This window comes from Sebastes fasciatus, chromosome 1 (genome assembly GCF_043250625.1).
Source record: "Sebastes fasciatus isolate fSebFas1 chromosome 1, fSebFas1.pri, whole genome shotgun sequence".
In the NCBI taxonomy this organism is placed as follows: domain Eukaryota; kingdom Metazoa; phylum Chordata; class Actinopteri; order Perciformes; family Sebastidae; genus Sebastes; species Sebastes fasciatus.
The window spans coordinates 17,491,511-17,512,313 of record NC_133795.1 but is presented as its reverse complement, the minus strand read 5'-3'; the positions used below and the strand labels follow the sequence as shown (position 1 = coordinate 17,512,313).

The window sequence follows — 20,803 nt, the reverse complement described above, 5'->3', positions numbered from 1 at the left end:
TCACAGCTAGAGGGTTGCAGGTTCGAATCTGGCTTGGGACCCTTCTGTGTGGAGTTTGCATGTTCTCCCCGTGTCAGCGTGGGTTTTCTCCGGGTACTCCGGTTTCCTCCCACAGTCCAAAGACATGCAGGTTAGGTTAATTGTGGACTCTTAAAAAATTGCCCGTAGGTGTGAATGTGAGCGTGAATGGTTGTCTGTCTCTATGTGTCAGCCCTGCGATGGACTGGCGACCTGTCCAGGGTGTACCCTGCCTTCGCCCAATGTCGGCTGGGATCGGCTCCAGCCCCCCCGCGACCCCTAACGGGATAAGCGGTTGCAGATGGATGGATGGATGGATTAATCAAAATAGTTGGCGATTAATTTAATAGTTAACAACTAATTGATTAATCATTGCAGCTCAGCAAAATTTTGTGATTTTGAATTTTCAGGATGTTATACTAATTGCCCATATCTTTTTTTCCCCCACAGATCCCGGGAAGAAAATAGAAACTCTCAGAGCATTTTCCAAACACTTACACAGCCTCACACATTGACACATTTCAAAAGACTCATTATTACACACACACACGGAGGCACCAGAGCAGATATGAGTGAGGATAAACCAGCCGACGCTGTGGAAACCGCCCCTGCTGAGGCGAACGCTATTCCTAATGGGAAAGGCCATGAGCCCGGGGAGGAGATCACAGCATCGGCCAAAACACCACCTGCAGAGGATGTGGAAAAGTGAGTATAATCCTACTTAACACACGTTGATCTATGTGGAATACCTTTTGAATCCACAGATCATTGTTTGCAGGAATTAAATAATAATAATAATATCAGCCTTCTCTATTATAGGGCTGTTGCCAGATTCACTGGGTGCTTTTACTTGTCATCTTATCATGCCGCCTACTGAAGGTCTCACATGTCTTCTCTCATGCATCACATCACGTTACGCTCTGTGTGTTAAAAGAACATCAAGTGAAATAGGATAGTTGTCATGTGTAGCTTGCCTGTTTCCTTCCTAATCATCACGTTCACTCCTTCAGCACGAGAAGGACTTATAGAGGCAAGATATGATGTGCAGTGTTTAGCTGGAATAAATCAGCAAGAGGGATTATAAAAAAAAATATTACCTAAATGGAAGGCCTCAATGCTCCCAATACATCAGGGAGCGATAGAAAATAGCACAATCCCTGTAACAGCAAATACCGTGTGTCCATTAACTGCCTGGTGATGTGCCTTTGAGCAAGACATTCGCCTCCTGCCTGCTCACTCATTGAACAATCATCTGTGCTGGATAATGGAGTGAGCTAAATGCCTCATTATTGTGTCCCTGGTTGTCTAGCAATATTTATCTTGCATCCTCTTCCTATGTAATAGACGGCTTAATTAAAACGTGTCTTTCCGGGAAACAGATGATAATTTATAGATGGTCCCTTCACTGCCTTATTTGCCTGATTATATAATGACTGAGGGTGTTGTTTTTCCACTTTGTGCTCTCGTTGGGTGATGGACGGCCTCTCTCTACACTGCTTGTAGGGAAACTGTACCCAATAATGACCAGAATGCTAGGTACGTATGTATGTTATGATAAGGAAACAGAGAATGTGTTTCAAATTCAGTGTGCTCTGTAGAAATTAGCACAGCAAACCAACTTATTCTAAACCAGAGCCCGTACTATGAATAAGAAATTACATAATTTGTGATGAGTAGGGATGGGAATCGAGAATCAGTTCTCGTTGCGAACCAGTTCCCAGTTGTCCTATTCCTTCGATTCGCATGCCTCTGTGACTATCGATTCCTCTTATCGATGCTTTCCAACTGTTGCGCATGCACAATGACGTAACGCCATACGCACGCTGTGTCATGTTTCAGTTTGTTTGGGACTGGAGCATGGATGTAGGGACCCGGTCCATGGCGGAGAAAGAAAACGCTCAATGCTACACTGTGGACAACAAATGAATCGATTAATCGCACATTTTTTATCTGTTCAAAATATACCGTGAAGGGAGATTTGTTAAGTATTTAATAATTATATGCTTGCTTTATGCAGATGTATGTATATATTTATTATTGGAAATCAATTAACAACACAAAACAATGACAAATATTGTCCAGAAACCCTCACAGGTACTGCATTTAGCATTAAAGATATGCTCAAATCATAACATGGCAAACTGCAGCCCAACAGGCAACAACAGCTGTCAGTGTGTCAGTGTGCTGACTTGACTATGACTTTGCCGCAAACTGCATGTGATTATCATAAAGTGGGCATGTCTGTAAAGGGGAGACTCGTGGGTACCCATAGAACCCATTTTCATTCACATATCTTGAGGTCAGAGGTCAAGAGACCCTTTTGAAAATGGCCATGGCAGTTTTTCCTCTCAATAATTTTGCGCAAGTTTGGAGCGTTATTTAACCTCCTTCCCGACATGGTAGTATGGTACCAACAGATTCCTTAGGTTTTGTAGTTTCATCTGATGCCAGTCGATAAAAACTTAATTCAATTGCCATCCTTAGTGATGAGTATCGGGTGTTTTTGTTTATTGTGGTGTTACTTCATGTTCTTTGACAGTATTTCTTTCCTTTAGTCCCAACAAAACTGAGAATACAGAGGCCAACCTCCCAGAGAGCCAGGAGTTCTTATCGGGCGTGGAGGAGAAGAAACCCATGCGCTTTACAGATGTGAGTTCAAACACAGACAATTTATCAATGGTATCATATACATATGCAGTAGTGCATGTACTATCAGATGTCGTAACATGTTTATTCCTCTCCTCTGTCTTGCATTTGTTACAGTTTGAGGGGAAAACGTCGTTCGGGATGTCTGTCTTCAACCTGGGCAATGCCATCATGGGAAGTGGGATCCTAGGACTGGCGTACGCCATGGCCAACACAGGGGTCGTCCTGTTTCTGTAAGATTTTTAAATGCATTTGATACACTAAATGTGTAACTAAATGTGATTACAGATTGAAAGAATGACTCGCGGCTCACGGATGTTGTCTGACTCATTTTCTTCCTGCTTTCCAGCGGAGGTCTGCGTCACACATACAGTAAATGGCCCCTAATTGTCTTGTATTAACCAGGCAGCAGGTTGTGACACAGAAGCCGATGACACAGGGCGCCTTTGTTTGATAAATAAAGGCTCGGATTAATAGCGTACTGGCAATCATTTACTCGCGCTATAAACAGGCTCAATCACGGATGCAGATAACCTAATTCTCTGCGGTTGATTTTGTACATTTTGGGGGTTTAACATGTAAAAGCCTCTGCAGCAGAAGTGTCTGCCAGGATAATTATGTCACAATCAACTGCAGCTTTCAGGTTGATCATCTACATTTTCATACAGATACTTTTTCTACCTTATTTATATTCACAGGACGTCTTCTGACCTTTGAGCTGCAGCGAGTGCTCACACTTGTTTTGGTCTTTTTATGGGTTTTGTTGACAATAAGAAAAATACAGAATATCTCCAGCCTGTAAAGCTTGTGTACTGGCATGTACTTAGCTGGCTTTCAGGAAATTGCACTGGTATCACCATTTCATTGCCTGCGTGTCATGTAGTGAGGCGGCTTCATCATCATCAGTTTTGTTGTTGGGTTGTGCGGCCGCGTGGGAGAGTCACTTTAAAAATTTTAAGCAACAAAATAGGTTATGTCACTGCTGAATCTCTTTTCATTTTAGAACTAGATCGTCTAGTTTGATAGCTTAGTTAAAGTTTCGGGAGCCAGGCGGGTCGTGCTGGACGAACTCATTTGAATAAAGTTCAGATTTTTCAATTTTATGCAAATGCAGACCCTCTCCAACTCGCCGAAACACTCCCACCATGCACCGGGCGATTGCTTCTATTGCTTTCAATAGGAAATGAGGGGAAAGCGTTGAGACGCCCTCCGTCACCGGATTTGGTGGAAAAGGCCCATAACTGCGACCATTAACGTCTTTTGTTCCCTCATGGCTGGGTTTACAGCTCTGGATCGCCGATTACGCGATTGGCTGCGCAGCGTGACGTCGAGTTGCGTTTCTCCAACAATTCATTTTGCTTCTACTTTTTACGCCGCTGCAGCCTCAGCCCAAACGCACTATCTCCATTTAAAATAAATGGGAAGACTTGCGTTTTCGCCACACTGCCAGATCTGTTAGTAGTAGTAGTAGTTTTGATTTATGGAGGCTGGATTCTGCACAAACATTCAAACATGAAGCTGCATATAATTCAAACTTGGTAGTGGTATAATATTGGACTGATTGGACTCTCATTTAGGTCCAAAGTGTCATTTAAAATGTCCCCTTTTTTCAAGAGGTTTCCAGCTGTAAGGTTGATCTGTTTTGTTGTACGTTTCCAAAAATAGTCACAGGCTGGTGTTTCCAGAGGGAAATCTCACCTGATAGCACTGACAACATCAACACTTTCTCCTTCTCGTCTTCCTCGTGCTGTTTTGACGCCTCTTCCTGATGGCGCTAGATTGTAAAGTGTCTGCTGCAGAAACTGGCTGAGCAAAGTAGTTTTCTGTGAAAGATTAAAGGAAGCTGCTGTAAGCCCCCCAGTATTAGATTTCTTTGAAAATTCAGGCACTGAAGGTTTATTTAACTAAACACCCCTGAATCCAAATTACAATACAGAGCCCCAGTGAGAGAGGTGAAGCAATGTTTTGGATGTTTGTGTAACTCTTGGCTTGTTTTTAAGTGGATTTGTAGCCATGGTGAAAAACTAGATGCTCTCTATCCTTAGTAGGCAAAAGACTGTTTGTTCATTTACAGATTTTTTTAACTCTGATGAATACACATAATCGCGTGCGAATTGTACATGACCGAATACAACCGAGAGCGTGCATTTATCCGTCCTGTTAGAGATGAAAGGCCACATCTTTATGTGCATATCTGCACGATCTTGTATCAAACAATACTGACAAATACAGGCAGGGTCAGTGACATATTTGGCAAAGAAATGCTGGCCTTTTTTCTGGTTGTTTTTTTTCACGTTGGACTCCAGGCTGGTGATCGCCTCAAAACACATTTTATCTTTTTTCGTAGCAGTGTCATTGTGAACCTTAAGGTCCTGCTCCTAAAGGGGACAGAAGACCTACAAATGTGGCGACAATGTTTGCTCAAACACGGGGAGGTAAACACGCAACATAAATGGCAACAGCAAAACCAAATAGGCCTGTTGCTGAGTATTTTTGTTATATATAGGTTGGTCTCATTTATCTCCGCTGACGGGGTCACCTGACATCTTCTGTGCATTCAACCTTGAAGGATTATGAAGTCTTTCATTCATTCACTTCAACCTGCACTCTGATGTGATGCAAGATGCATCAATTCACTCCACATTATCAACATTGTCAACATTTGCGCATAATCGTTGATGTCTTTTGATTGATAACTTTATAACTATAGCTATCTAACTATAAAGCGAGGAATCTCTGTCTGTCAGTCCTTCGCATATCTCCAGAACCGCTTTCCGATCGACTACACACTTGGCGGGTGTATTGCTGGCCACCAAAGGGAGCGCAGTGTCGAATGTGGTGCAATGTTACCAGGTGGCGGCGCTATAAAAATTAACTTTATGTTTTGGCCTGTAATTTTTTTTTACCATAAGACAAACTTTTTATTTTGGGGATTTTGTGGGTCCAGATGAATCTAGTTATATATATCTATATGAGCCATGTCCATTTGCATCTAAACTGATGCCATTTTCCGCCATTTAGAATTTTGTCCAAATCAGATTTTTTGCTACTACTCCTTCAGATTTTGAGCAATTGTTACCAAATTTGGTACAGAACATCTCTGGACCAAGCTGGAAAAAGTTACATTTTGGGGATTTTTGATGTTTCATACAGTTTTGCTATAGCTGGTTCTCAAAGTTAGCTCAAATGCTGTGATATAGGAAGGGCTTATATTACAAAAAAATGTCATATGTCCTGAATGCTTTGTGCTTCTGTGACCACATTTGGTGGACCCCTGTAGATATGATGTCTGAGTGACCATGGCAAATTTAGTGCCATTTGGCCAATAGGTGGCACTGTAGCAGCATCATTTAACTATAAAGGAAGTCTGTCTGTCTGTGTATGTACAGTATGACTGCCCTTCGCATATCTCAAGGACCGTTCATCCAATCAGCTTCACACTTGGCGGGTACAAGCAGCCACACCGGGGTTCTCGACAACGCTGCAAGCAGCACTTCTGAGGGCCAAGCACTCGGCCCATCCGAATGGGCACTGCACTAGTTATTATGGATTAGCTGAACAATAGGTATGTTTACAAGGCAATCAGTCCATCCTGTATCCAATCCTATTTGAAGTTGCATTTCTTTGTAATGTTCAGACTACAGTGAGGACATACTGTATGTGAAGTAAGGACGGTTTTTGGACTACAGTGAGAGCCACAATGTGACTCATGCTCTTCATTTGTATCCAATCCTTGTTTTGGTATGTCCTTTGTTTCACTTTCCCTTATGGTCCGATGTTTCGTATCACAGATTTTTGTTGGCGGCTGCAGAGGCTTCAGCGGGTCAGTGGCCTCGACCCGGGTAGGAATGCAGCGGGGTGGAAAGCTGCGAGCAGAGCTACAGTGACCCAAGTGTGTCAGTCTGTCTGATTGTCAGCAGATCTGTCCTCCCACTGCCACTTGACTGACTAAATCCTCCACCGCAAGTCAGCCCAGCATTCTTTCACATCGTCTGAAAAGAAAAACAAAACAACAACAAAAAACCTGTTAACTGGCCAAGAGTTGAAGTCGAGTTGAAAGGCGTGCTGCCTGGCTTTTCCAAAAGGAGAGAGGAATGGAGAGAGTATGTTTGTGAGAGAGAGTTAATGTCGCCAACAGTAACAATAAAAGAGGAAGAAAATAGGAAATAGTAAGAATGAGGTGGACTGGGTCAGGGAAAGTCAGTAGATCAGGGACCCATTCACAAAACTTCCTCATGCTGGGGGTTCTCACAAAGGTCTTAGAAGTGATGCTCTTTAAACATCTCCCTAAAAAACAGATATTAAATCCTCGTAAAAGATGTGACTTGTGCACCTTGCGTGAAAATGAAACACCATATAGCAGCTAGGGATGGGACAATATAGTATTATCTCTTGGATTGCGATAAAAAACACAATAATTGATCGTGGTAAATTTCCATTATCGGGATAATCGTGAATATCGTCATGAGTGACTTGAAAAAGCTATCTAGCTCACTATAATGGTAGAGAGGTGAAAAATAGAGCTAGATTCAAAGGTGTATATGTATATATGCATTGTCATTCAAAGTTGCCAGTCCTCCCGACTCAACCAGCGAGAGAGAGAGAGAGAGCGCAGCTGTGGTTGAGTGATCTAAAGTGTGAATGAAGAGAGGGAGCGGCGTTAGCGAGAACAAAGCAGTGAATCAGAGAAATAAAAGGTTATTTTCTAATTTGTTTTCTGAGTTTCATGACGGTTATGTTTTAAAGCACAAATCAACTTGACCACAACACTGCGGGAAGGTGCCGCATTGCCCACTATAATTTAGTCATTCTACTGTCGTATGAATAACATTCAACGTCTTGAATAGATTTGCAAGTCATTTTTCAATACTAGTGCCAATATGATCCTTTTAAATACCAAAACAGTAAATTTTTTGATACCTCACTTTGAGAAATGTAAACATGTTGTTCTGCAAAACTCTTTTTTCTTTTAATTAAAGAAGCAAAGTTCTAAAACGTTAAATATTGCCGTAACACGAGCAGTCATACAGTATAGACAGACAGTATCAGATTTTATATTTGATTTATTTTTGGGGTTTCATGTGCACATTCAGGAAAGATTTAAGGCCACGTTATGAGCTATCCGAGTGTATTTTCAGCATTATTGTGAATATGGCCCCAGGTTTCTTAGCTCAGGCTCAGGCCACTCCGGATCATTGGGTATGTTTGAAAAATTAGACCTTGTAATGAGAGCAACAGTAGAAACTGATGTTGGAGTGGATTACAATTATCCCAGGAACCAAACAGAATGTTCAAATAGAAAAGATAGTAGTGGCTGATCACTGAAGCATGAAGAGGAATAACATGTAAAAACGGTGACTATGAGTCAGTGGAGAGTCCAGTCCCTCGTGAGGAGACAGCTCTGTTACTGAAGGAAGGATTGACTGTTGTTATGACTGAAGTGGGTTATTCCACCGCTGATGAACAAAGACGAGAAGATTAATGTTTACAAAGGATTTTCCTCATTCCGTCAATCTCAGCATTGCGTTGGAAACATTTCTTTTGAAAGTGTCCATCTGGTGTGTGTGTGCTTACTTACAGTGTCAGAGGGCAGAGGGGCTGACGGGGCTGCAGCCTCCTCGGCTCAGCTTGAGTAACAATCAGGGTAAAGCAGCAAAGCCACAGGGACTCTGTTCTTCCAAACACAATTTATGTTCCGGCATTCAGAAAATGTGTGTCTATACTGCAGCTGTATAAATAACCCACAGGCTAATGTGTAGTGTAAAAATGTAACATGTAAAGTTGTTTGCAAAATGAGAACACTTGATAAAAAATGATGTTTTAGCTGGTAAAAGAAGTGGCAATAATACTGTACATGTCTGCTGTTTTGTGTCTGTTTCAGGACACTTCTAACGGTGGTGGCAGTCCTCTCGTCATATTCCATCCATTTACTGCTAAAGTCATCTGGTATTGTAGGTATGTATGTCGCCTGACAACATATAGAGCACGGTCTAGACCTGCTCTATATGAAAAGTGTCTTAAGATAACTTCTGTTATGATTTGATGCTATATAAAAATGAATTGAATTGCAATTGAATTGAATATGCATCTTATATGATTCAATGGATTTATTTTCACATGCATTAAAGCTGAAGTAGGCGAGATTGTAGCAAATATGATTAAAAAAATCAATTTTTATAAAACGGTCGCTACATCGTGACAGTAGTGCATGAGACAGGTAATCTGAAAAAAAATCATTTGTCTCTGTGTCCTCCGTTGCTCCTAACTGCATCTGCAAGATTTCACAGACCGGAGGAAAACAAGCAGTCAGAGCTGATCTGAGGTCTGCTGTCCACCTGCTGTCTATGAGAGCCGGCTGTCAATTACTCGCGAACTCCAACCAAACGGTCAAACTAGGCAGCGCAGATCAAATATTAATCAATATTATGTTACGTTATTACCTATTTCTCTCCTCAAATGTTTTCAGAATCATCTTGTAGTGCACTGTTTAGCTGTAAAATGAGAAAGTTTGTCTCACGGAACGCCAAGTTCTGGTCACAAGACCGGAGCACAGCCAATAGGAACGCTCTCTCTCTGAAATGACCTGTGATTGGTCAAAGTCTCCCGTCATGTGCTCGATTTTTTAAAGCATGAAAACAGAGCCATGAGGAGGAGCAGAAGTCTAGTTATCTCTCAGAACACTTCAATTACAATATGCTGAAAGGTTATTATGGAATCTTTGCCCAATGATGCCAAAAATATACTGCCTACTGCCACTTTAAGATGCCACCAGTGTATTTCCATACAATGAAAACCTTGTGCCCTCACTGCTTTCCCATCGACATATTCAAAGTATACACCATAGATATAAAACCGTAGATGTGACATTACGTCATGACTAATGGGATAACTGTCCGCCATCTCATCTGGGTATTGTTTACTATCCCCACCATGGGCAGCAACTGGTTGCCAGCTCTTTAGCACCTTATTGCTTTACAGCACAGTTATCCCTTAACTGGGACAATAAGCCTGTATTGTCTTTGATAATGGCTGATAGCTCCCTATTATTTTGGATGCCTGCTGAGTCACTTCAGATTAGATATCAGATACCAAGCCACACTATTAAACCTCCTGTAAGAACACTTTCAATAGTGCAGTAATAGAAACTGACAAAAGTTTTTGTAGCCATGCCACATTTCTTAAGTCATCTAAGAAAAGGTAGATTTTCCCAGAGCCTTTTTCAGTATGCAGTCGCTGTTCTCAGACCAATTAAAGGTCTTTGAAAATCTGTATGCCGAGGAATTAAAAACCATCCACAACCTCAACAGAAAACATCGTCAGTGTAGGTGGTCCCATTCTTCTTAAAATCAATGACCACTTTTGGTTTTGCACACATTGACAGAAAGGTGGTTCCCAGTGCACCACAGGGAAAGGCTCTCTCACCTCTCTCCGCACCTGATTCATCTGTTATCAAGCCATTAAATAGGCGTTAGCGGTCGCTATAAGCATCATAAATGTGAGTCAGTAGAGCCCTACTACGCCTACTACGTTGTAAAAGTGAAAGCAAAACTTAAAAGCAGTATGTTCTAACACGTAAAACTACACGAAACGTTACGTTTTCAACACAAACTAAATTGCTTCTTTAAGTTTAGGCAACAAAACTACAACTTCTTGAGGATTAGGCAACAAAACCACTTAGTTAAGTTTGGGGAAAAACATTGCATTTGCGCTTTTGCTCCTCTCATAATTACTAGAGGTCACTGTTGTGTTCTTTTATTCCTTCTTTCTGTGATCTACCATGTGAATAGATGACTAAACCTAATATTGGGTGTAGCAGGGCCCCACTGACCCACATCTATGAAGCTTATAACCACTGATAACGTATATTTAATGACCTGTAAGACTGTTCATTTTCATCATTTATCAGGCCAACCATTGTGGATTCATCGGCACATCAGCCAAGCCCCTAAATTACCCTCTACTGTCAGATATGATAAGTCCTAGGCCGTGTTAATATGGATTTAACACAATGCTTTCTATCTGGTATTTGTGGCTCAGGTATTCGTGCGTATGAGCAGCTCGGCTACAGGGCCTTTGGCACACCGGGGAAGATGGCGGCAGGTATTGCGATCACGCTGCAGAACATTGGAGGTGAGGTCGCACACCATGCCATCTGTCCTCACGTTTACACATGCACACGTTTTTTAAATTTCCTCTGACGTTTCTGGGATAATGCTCATAGTATTCTGTGATTAGCGGTTTGGGATTAATACTGTGTGAGCTAAGCACTAACTCATTAGTGTGCTTGTGTCTCCTTTCCACAGCCATGTCCAGTTACCTGTACATAGTCAAGTATGAGTTTCCTCTGGTCATCCAGGCCTTTCTGAAGGTGGATCACCCTGCAGGGTGAGTGGTCAATGCATGACATCAGGTTTTCATTCATACAATGCAGTGTGACAGATTCTAGGGAGCACATACTGATATGTCATGTGTTAAAATCCAATTATTCTTGCTCTTGTGAGAAAATTACTGGTAAAAAAGAATAAGAAGTTGATTTTTTCACTTAACTTTACATAAAAGAACATGTTTAAAGTTGTAATTCTTAAAATTTCAGTCCAAGTTGATTAGCGACACCCATGTTCACTGGTGGTAATAGCAAGTGTAGTTTAACACTACAGCATACGCTCCTTGAGCAGCTACTTTGTCAGAAATCAGACGACAACCTCCGGGTCTGAGAAGTGAAGCCAATGATTAAAGTGCCTTAAACTTCATTCTCTCTAATAGCCAGCAGGGGGCGACTCCTCTGGTTGCAAAAAGAAGTCGGACTGTATAGAAGTCTATGAGAAAATGACCCTACTTCTCACTTGATTTATTACCTCAGTAAACATTGTAAACATGAGTTTATGGTCTCAATCGCTAGTTTCAAGTCTTCTTCAATACAGCATGATGTTCATTTAGTAAATTATGTTCCATTTAGAGTCAAATAGACCATAAAGCAGGGGATGCTTTAGGGCGTGGCTACCTTGTGATTGACAGGTCGCTACCACAGCGTTGTCTGGTCTGGGAGTTGTCCATGTTTTTGTCTTAGAACTTTAACCCTTTCACAGTGTGTTTTCAGTTCAGTTGGTTTCAAGTTAATTATAACCTTTTTGGTCACTTAAAAATATCTTATTCAGCGTTCGGTTGTACTTAGCTCCACCCTCTTACATCACTTCTGGTTGCAAAAAAACAAGATGTCAACGGCCAAAATGCCGAACTCAAGGCTTCAAAGCGGCAGTCCACAAATCAATGGGTGACGTCACGGTGACTACGTCCACTTCTTATATTACTGTCTATGTCCGAAATACAACATAGGAGCAACTGATGTATCTGGTAACAGCGCAGCCAAACAAATTTATGTTGTTTTAATAAAGAAGTCAATTTCCACCACGCCATGAGCAACATTGATTGAAATAAAAGTAATTCTACACACTTGAAATAATGCATGAAATACATCTGATTCTGTGACATTTGCAGACACTACCATGCCTTCCAAAGGTTCAAAAGTAACCTGCTCATGAAAAAAAAGAAAAAAAAGTAGTGTGATATCCCGCCACTTCTCTATGGGACCTCGTGCAGCCGTCCTGCGTGTACAGAGATTTCAGTTGTGTCAGGCTGTACCAGTTGGCGGGCCTGGTGCTGCACTGGATGTGCTGAGCAGCTGGTCTGAGAACAGCTGTGATAGTAGTGACCCTGGAGGAGGAGAGCAGCACGGCCACCGAGAAACGCTCACATCAAAACACAGCAAGACTCCACGGCTCAAACGTAAACCATGGGATATCACTGGCCAGCGCAGGTGGCCTCAGAGACAAACAACACTCACTTCCTTGGCTGGGATTTTGAGTGTGATGTTACCCCCTTACACCTTAACCCTTACCCCAGTTAGAGCCCCTCGTTCTCTTCACCTACTTTGGTGGTTTGAGAGAAGTATTTAAGGGGGGAAGGGGGAGAAATGTGAGTATATTATATAAGTGCGTACTGGTTTCAACCTGTATGGAGGAGAATGGAGACTACCTCTGCTACCACATTTGTTCATAAATGTTCAGATTGATGTGTCCCACTACATACAGTCACTATAGAGGTGATCCACTGTGACAACATGTCCACATTGTTCTCTGGTGTCAGCTCTGCTCTCTCTGTGTAGCAGTGCTGTGGGCCCGGGTCAACAATCACTGTTTATCTGAAGTGACAGACTAGATTGTCCCAGTGGCATTTCATCCCGTCAGTGGGTGTGTGTTTGTATTGTTAGACTGTACAGGGGGTGGACAAAATAACAGGGACACCTCACAATACGATGCAAGAGAATACAATAGCTCTGCAACAAATATTACTTTGAAATAGAATATAATTATACCGTAATGATAGAGCTTATAATTATATGTTATGTATAAGTGAATTACAGTTTACAGTGCTCCGTTTTTGTTGTCTGCATCTACGGATCATTATTTGGGGATTTTATTAAAAAAAATGAATTAATCTCCAGGAAGTTATCCAGTGTTTAATTTTTTTTATTATTTTTTGTATTATCATTAAGAAACACATTAAAAACAAACAAACAAGACATTAAACACAAGACAAAACAACACCAAACTCATACTAAAACAAACCGATGCATCATGATAAGTACAAAACATACTCTTATATCAGCAGGCCTAACAGCCTAGATTGATAACGAAAACCTTAAAGATATAACAAAACAAGACAAAAAAGGATGAAAATTATATATATTTTTTTACAAAAAAAAGTTGTGAAGAGAGAAGAAGGGAAGAAAGTGTTTATCTTTTTTTAATTATTTTATTTTGAAAAGCAATCTAGAATTAGATGAAATACAATAATACAAAAATCCAAATGAAAATATAATAATAATAATAATAATAATAATAATAATAATAATAATAATAACAAAATACAGAGCAAACATTTTGTCTGTTTGTTTTGTTAATTTTCTGGTGGGGTGTAATCAGAAGCCGATTTGCATTTTTTTCCACCATGTTTTCCTTTTACTTTCTGTTTCTGGAAAGTAGATGATGTACAGTGTCTTCTCGCAGCAGTAAATATACAAATTTCCACATGCATAGGGACATACAGTTTGATCGAAAGTCAAATCCATTCAAACTGATCTGCATGTTTTTCTGTGAAAATTGGTAAAAACTGAGAAGAAGATACTTAAATATATTAACGGAGTTGTAGGTTTTAGTTAAACTCTGTGGTTTCTGATAGTTTGTGGTGCTCTTGTACCGACACAGTGTCAACCAAAAATTGACAATTGAAAATTATTACTTTTACAAAGATGGTTGTTGTTGCATGGCTGTTGTATTGCATTGTATTGAACAGGGTTTCTGTTTTGTCCACTCCCTATACACACGGGTGTGTGTCTATCTGTGTCTCTGGATGTGTGTTGCACACATGCACAATCAATGAACACCTGTGTCTGTGTGTTTGTTCAACCAGTCAACCTATCAGAGATCCACTGGTATTTCAGTGTGGACAGTGCTCCATGTATATTTGCTTATCAAGCTTTTGTCACTGTATGTTTGTGTGTATGTGTGTATCAGTGTTGGTGCGATATTGTGACCCTGGTCCAGATGGCCGGAGGGCAGGATGACAACAGGATAGATGATCCTCTTCGTCTTTATGTATGTGTGTGTGTGTGTGTGTGTGTGTGTGTGGCCAACATCATCTCTGCAGAGCCTCCCACCTGGTAGAAATCAAGACATTAATCACCCCCACTGTGTCAATCTAAAAATAGCTCACAGAGGTTTGTTTCCGAGATAAGGCTGTGCATGAGACGGCAACATGTGGTAGGTTGTGTCAGTGGAGTCTGTTTGTCACATGTTTTGCCAAATGTCTGTCATATCCATGTCCTCCATTCAGTCACGATGCTGTTTAACACTGTCTTTGCACAATGTTTAGTCATACTCAAATGTTTACACTTTTAATGTTAGCGTTCCCTTCACTCTGTGTCAGTCAGTGGATACCGTATGTCACTATAATACATGCTAAGTAGTAGAAATTAAAGGAACAGTGTGTAACATTTTGGGGGATCTATTTGCAGAAATGGAATATAATATTCATAACTATGTTTTCATTAGTGTATAATCACCTGAAACTACGAATTATTGTGTTTTTGTTAGCTTAGAATGAGCCCTTCATATCTACATATAGGGAGCGGGTCCTCTACACTGAGTCCGCCATGTTTCTACAGTAGCCCGGAATGGACAAACCAAACACTGGTTCTAGAGAGAGCTTTTCACGCTACCAAAGTACAAAATTGTGGTACAGCCAGGTGTCGTCTGACTTCCGTTGCTAGTGTTATTATGGTAAGGATGGCCTCTGAGCGAGGCGAACGGTTCACGTTCCCACAGTCTTGGAAAGAGATCGGATCTTGGTGGCAATCTGATGCAGCCAAATCCTACACAATGTACCTTTAACAATAAATTAAAATACAAAAATCGATCATCTGTTATGAACTGAGTACATCATAAGTTTTGACATCATATGTAACCTATGTGAATAATTCTATGTTAAGAGTTGGGAAACATGACAATATATACCATGAGAGGATATAATTTGTCAACCGTCAGAGATTTTGTTATTGTATGATGCGGTAGCTATCCTTTTCATTTCTTTGGTTGTATTTGGCTAATGTTGGCAAATCAGTGTGATTAAGTACTTTGATTTGTCAGGTATTTAATTTGTTTAGCCAAAAGCAGGCATTTCTTTTCTGGTTGTTTTAGCCATTAACTATTTCTCAATTGATTTTCCTGGAAATATACTGTATTACAACCATAGAATGGGTATATGAAGTGGACGTAGTCACCGTGACGTCACTGATTGGTTTGTGGACTGCCGTTTTGAAGCCTCGAGTTCGGCATTTGTTGCCATCTTCGTTTTTGGCCGTCGCCATCTTCGTTTTCTGCAACCAGAAGTGACACAAGAGGGTGGAGCTAAGTACAACCGAACGCTGAATAATTTTTAGATGACCAAAAAGGTTATAAATAACTTTCATGAACTGAAAACACACTGTGAAAGGGTTAAAGTTTTAAGACGAAAATATGGACAACTCTCAAACCGGACAACGCCGTGGTAACGACCTGTCAATCACAAGATAGCCCCGCCCTAAAGCATCCCCTGCTTTATGGTCTATTCGACCTTAAATGGGACCATCATTTACTAAATATAATATAATAATAATCATGGCACCTGCACTTTATGATGATCCACTTATTTATTTGTGTACTTTGTGATTGAATGTTTTTATGGTTGCTTTTAATGTTTGTTTTTACTGCAAAGAGTTGCTAAACTGCTTTTCGTTGTTTTCAATGACAATGACAATAAAGTCTCTATTCTATTCTAAATGAACATCATGCTGTATTGAAGAAGACTTTAAACTAACGATTGAGACCATAAACTCATGTTTACAATGTTTACTGAGGTAATAAATCAAGTGAGAAGTAGGGTAATTTTTTTATAGACTTCTATACAATCAGACTTCTTTTTGCAACCAGAGGAGTCACCCCCTGCTGGCTGGTAGAAAGAATGCAAGTTTAAGGCACTCAACACATGATGATATTAATCATGCTTTCATATATTGATTGTGCAATCAATTAAAGTATGCATCAATAGTACCATTCAGCTGACTGAGCCATTCAGTTATTCAGTCAGTCATATTCTTGCAGATACTAAGCAGGGCTGTATCTGGGACTTTATAAATACTGAGGTCACGGTGCCGGTTTGCCCCATCGCAACCCCACCCCTCTAAGACATTTTTGACTAGCCATCAAAAGACTCTTAATTTTATTTGGATCATTTTTGCTGTCAAATTTAAAAATACTGAGTCTAAACAAATACTAGATTTAGCCTAATATCTACCATGCGTAATGTGTGTGTTATATGAACCTCTCCTAAAAACATTCCCATAAACAACACGGAGGACATGACCTCTGTGTCCCAGCTCCAGCCACAGTTCTTGGTGTCCGCTGGTACAAGGACCAAAGAGGCTTATTGTTTTCCATTCCAGATATTTGATTTCATGGCAACCAGTTTAATTCGTGTTCACTGTTGTTCAGCTGTGAATAAAACTGCTTGGCATAGTTGTGGAGATATAAAATAATCCTCAATCAGCTGCTGCTTTTTCCATCACGTAAGCCTTATTTGTGTGCACCTCATTTCCTAGCTGTTCCCCCACTTTTCCCCCGTGTCCTCTCAGTCAATATCTGACACAGTGCAAACACTTACCAGGATTGAGATTGAGAGGAATGTTTGAGCTGAGTAATTCCAAATCAATACGATTAATTATCTGTGTCTTTCTGCCTCTCTGCAGTGAATGGTTCCTGAACGGGAACTACCTCGTGATCATGGTATCTATTTCAGTAATATTACCGCTGGCTCTCATGAAACAACTAGGTGAGTATGTAATATCACGTCCTTCTGACAGTGGGATACCCATCTCCTTACTGTTTCAGACGTCACTTAGATACCTGTGTGTTTGTACGTGCATGTGTGAGGGAGATTCGCTGTTCTCTTCGTGGCCCGAATGCCACCAAAAATAAACACAGAGTGTATTGACACAATACAAGTCCTTGAGAGTTAACAGGGTTTGTGCCCTTCAAAAGGACACAAAATGAAACAAATCATTCCAGCAACACTAAACATATTTTTACTGCTGTGCGGTGCAGGCTAGTTTTTTGTTTGTTTTATTTTTATCTGTGGATAACAGAGTGAATGTATGCATGCAGTTCTGGCATTGACCACGGGGTGGAGCATTGACGTGAAAGTTCATATACTGTAGGTAAAGAGGATCAGGTGTGTTTAGGACGGGAACAAACAGTTTTTGACCGTGTCATGCCGGGTAACCGTATATAACGTGTTGGCTTGGATTTAATCTGCTGAATGGAAACAAAGATCGAACAATATACTGATATCTGCATGATTCTATGGTGCGATGTCAAACTGTGAATAATTGTATCAACTGATCCAAAGTCACATTGGTTTGTTTTTAGAACACACGTTCTCCTTTCACCCCTCATGGACTTATGGATATTGGTATTTTGTTGTTAAAAGTCACTACACGCCATATGAGCGTAGTGCAGAGCGGCAACCGTTAGCTAACCAGTTGGGTATACGGTATACGCTCACGGACACAAACATGCACTAAAAGCACACACATCCACCCCTACGCTACGTAAACAAAGCACAGAGAGTTATGAAGCATCCTCAGGTGTGAAATTATAGGAATGAGGCCATGAATATTGTTTATAAAATGTGGTACATTACTGACCTCCGTGGGGAAACGCTTTACTTTTTTTTGCTTGCCAACTTACTTTTTTTCCCAACATCCTGCAGGCCTAGATGCAGAAAGGAGCTCATAGGACTTTATGCAGTGACTTGCTCAAGGGCACTTCATCCGTGTTGTTTGTCAGCATCAAGGCTTGAACCTTGGTCTTGTGCTTGAATAACAATTTCTCTAACTACCCTTCATCTTGATGACCTCCTAGTCACCTTCTACATTAGAACTGATGCCAAACCTAGTAGTTAAATAAAAAATAATTAGAGCTGTCAATCGATTAAAATATTTAATTGCGATTAATCACAAATTTATCACACATTTTTTATCTGTTCAAAATGTACCTTAAAGGGAAATTTGTCAAGTATTTATCAACATGGGAGTGGGCAAATATGCTGCTTTATGCAAATGTATGTATATATTTGTTACTGGAAATCAATTAACAACACAAATCAATGTCAAATATTGTCCAGAAACTGCAGGTACTGCATTTAGCATAAAAAAATATGCTCAAATCATAACATGGCAAACTGCAGCCCAACAGATAACAACAGCTGTCAGTGTGCTGACTTGACTGTGACTTACCACAAAACTGCATGTGATTATCATAAAGTCTGTAAAGGGGAGACTCGTGGGTACCCATAGAACCCATTTTCATTCACATACCTTGAGGTCAGAGGTCAAGGGACCCCTTTTGAAAATGGCAATGACAGTTTTTCCTCTCCAAAATTGAATGTAGGTTTGGAGCGTTATTTAGACTCCTTCGCAGCTGGTTGGTACCAATGTATTCCTTCTGTTTTCTAGTTTCATATGATACCAGTATCTTCACTCTGGCTTTAAAACTGCTAGAACCTAAAAATCACAAGTTGCATTAATGCATTAAAGAAATAAGTGGCGTTATAACAAATTTGCGTTAAATCATTATCCACGCGTTAACTTTGACAGCCTATAAATACTATAAAGGTTTGAGACCCATACATGGATGTTTTCGTTTTTTATATTAGGGCGTGTTAATTTCCATTTTAGAGCTGAACCCTGCCTTTGTTTTATTCTCATTTTTTCCTGACAGTCTTTCTCCTCCCCTCCTCTCTTTCCGTGACCATTCCCACTGTTGTCCTCCTGAGATGTCCCTTGGTACATGGCTTATGCCCCTGCTGCTTCTTTAAGTCACACCTGAATTCATCGTGTAGCCATGCCTGATAATTGCCAACACACTGCTAGACTACCAAGGGTTCACTCGCTTTAAAATAATACGTCTTTGTTACTCTTGTGACACCACACACAAATCCAATGTGTTTTCGCAAGGTTGGTCGAGTGTCACGCTGTCTGTCTGCAATCGCAGTGCTTCAGATGAGCAAGTACATGAAACAAAACAGATGGAAGGAAGAGAAAAAAAGAAAGCAGGGAGAGCCAGTTTGGAAGTGAGAAAAGGGGGCGTATTGGCTGACCTCTTGTAAGAAGTCTGTCTCCTGCCGAGACATCAAGGACAACAGAGCCAGTCGGTGCAGTAATGAGCTCCGACTCCCAGCACATTAAATCAGTCTACTTCACCACACGGCTAGAAGAACACACAACAGAAGATACAGCCCAACAGGGAAATTTACCCCACTAGTTATTAGTTATAAGAGCTAAGCAGCGTTTCCCACATATTAGCCTTAGTGTAACATATTTCAGAATAAGCATGTAATTCCACATAAGAGACGTGCTAATGAAGCCTTTGTGTTTTAGGATACCTGGGATACACCAGTGGTTTCTCCCTGAGCTGCATGGTTTTCTTCCTCATCTCGGTACGTCCTCTGACTCTTGGTATACCCACATGTAAACATGTCTTGCTTCTTGTTTCTTGTCTGTTGGCAGAAACATCAAGGCAGCATATTCAGATGCACTGGGATCAGTTTGCAACACCATTTTTTTTACACCTTCCCACCATCTCTTTAGTATTCCCTACTGTACTCTCTCTACTCATTGCCATAGACTAATGTTTGCATGCTGCGGTTCCAGGCTGTGTTGGTGCTCTGTCTTTCTCTGACCTAGTTTTGGCTGTGCGAGCTGTAATCCACGCATCGCTCTCCCTCTCTCTGTCTCCGGCTCTCTCTCAGTGCCATATTTTATGCCCGTCTGTATGCTAACTGTGTCCAACATCCTTTTGTTTCTGCTTAACGCCTCTCCTCTGCACCGCACAGGTCATCTACAAGAAGTTCAATACCCCGTGTCCATTTGTGGACTTTGTGTTCAATGCCACTGTCAGTGTGCTGAATGTCAGTGCCGTGGATCCTGGTGGGGAGCCCGATCCTGCCTGTATTCCCAAAATGGCCAACCTCAACTCACAAGTAGGTTTGTTTTTTTGTGCATGTCACTCAGTCTGAAACTGCAAATCCACCTCCACCGCCATGGCCACTGACAGCCACCTACTTATGTCATCTTCAGCATGTTGCCAGTGACAGTTCACAGTCTAAGCATGGAAATCGCACTTGGTTTGAAGCACTCAGTTGCACTTTTATCAAGTTGTTAAAGGGATAGTTTTGGTGTTTTGAAGTGGGGTTGTATGAGGTATTTATCCATAGTCAGTGTATTACCTGCAGTAGATGACGGTAGTTGGTACACCCCCATCTTGGAGAAACAGAGAGGAGTAACAGCATGAGAGCAAAGCAATGTACTGCTGTGGACAGAGCCGGCAGCAAAACATACTTTAGCCACTTAAAAGAAAGGCTCACCCAATATCAGTTTAAGTGTACGATATATTTAGAATATTTTCACCACTCTATCTTGCCGTCAGACAGCCCTCTCCAACGGAGAATTGAACTGAAAGTGAAACGTATCTATATTCTCTTTAAA

General features: G+C 40.9%; 1 protein-coding gene across 2 annotated transcripts in view; it reads left to right on the top strand.

Annotated features, from left to right (window-relative positions):
- LOC141767063 (sodium-coupled neutral amino acid transporter 3-like) overlaps nucleotides 1–20,803 on the top strand; it is a 50,331-nt gene that overhangs the window by 20,230 nt on the left and 9,298 nt on the right. The window contains exons 2-11 of one of the 2 annotated variants that reach the window (XM_074634313.1): nucleotides 469–723; nucleotides 1,522–1,554; nucleotides 2,574–2,667; nucleotides 2,782–2,897; nucleotides 8,546–8,619; nucleotides 10,702–10,794; nucleotides 10,968–11,049; nucleotides 17,006–17,088; nucleotides 19,697–19,755; nucleotides 20,152–20,298. In XM_074634313.1, the coding sequence (XP_074490414.1) occupies nucleotides 587–723; nucleotides 1,522–1,554; nucleotides 2,574–2,667; nucleotides 2,782–2,897; nucleotides 8,546–8,619; nucleotides 10,702–10,794; nucleotides 10,968–11,049; nucleotides 17,006–17,088; nucleotides 19,697–19,755; nucleotides 20,152–20,298 (918 nt within the window). In that variant the 5' untranslated portion in view covers nucleotides 469–586. The remainder of the gene's footprint in view (nucleotides 1–468; nucleotides 724–1,521; nucleotides 1,555–2,573; nucleotides 2,668–2,781; nucleotides 2,898–8,545; nucleotides 8,620–10,701; nucleotides 10,795–10,967; nucleotides 11,050–17,005; nucleotides 17,089–19,696; nucleotides 19,756–20,151; nucleotides 20,299–20,803) is intronic. The other variant, XM_074634320.1, reaches the window with a different exon arrangement.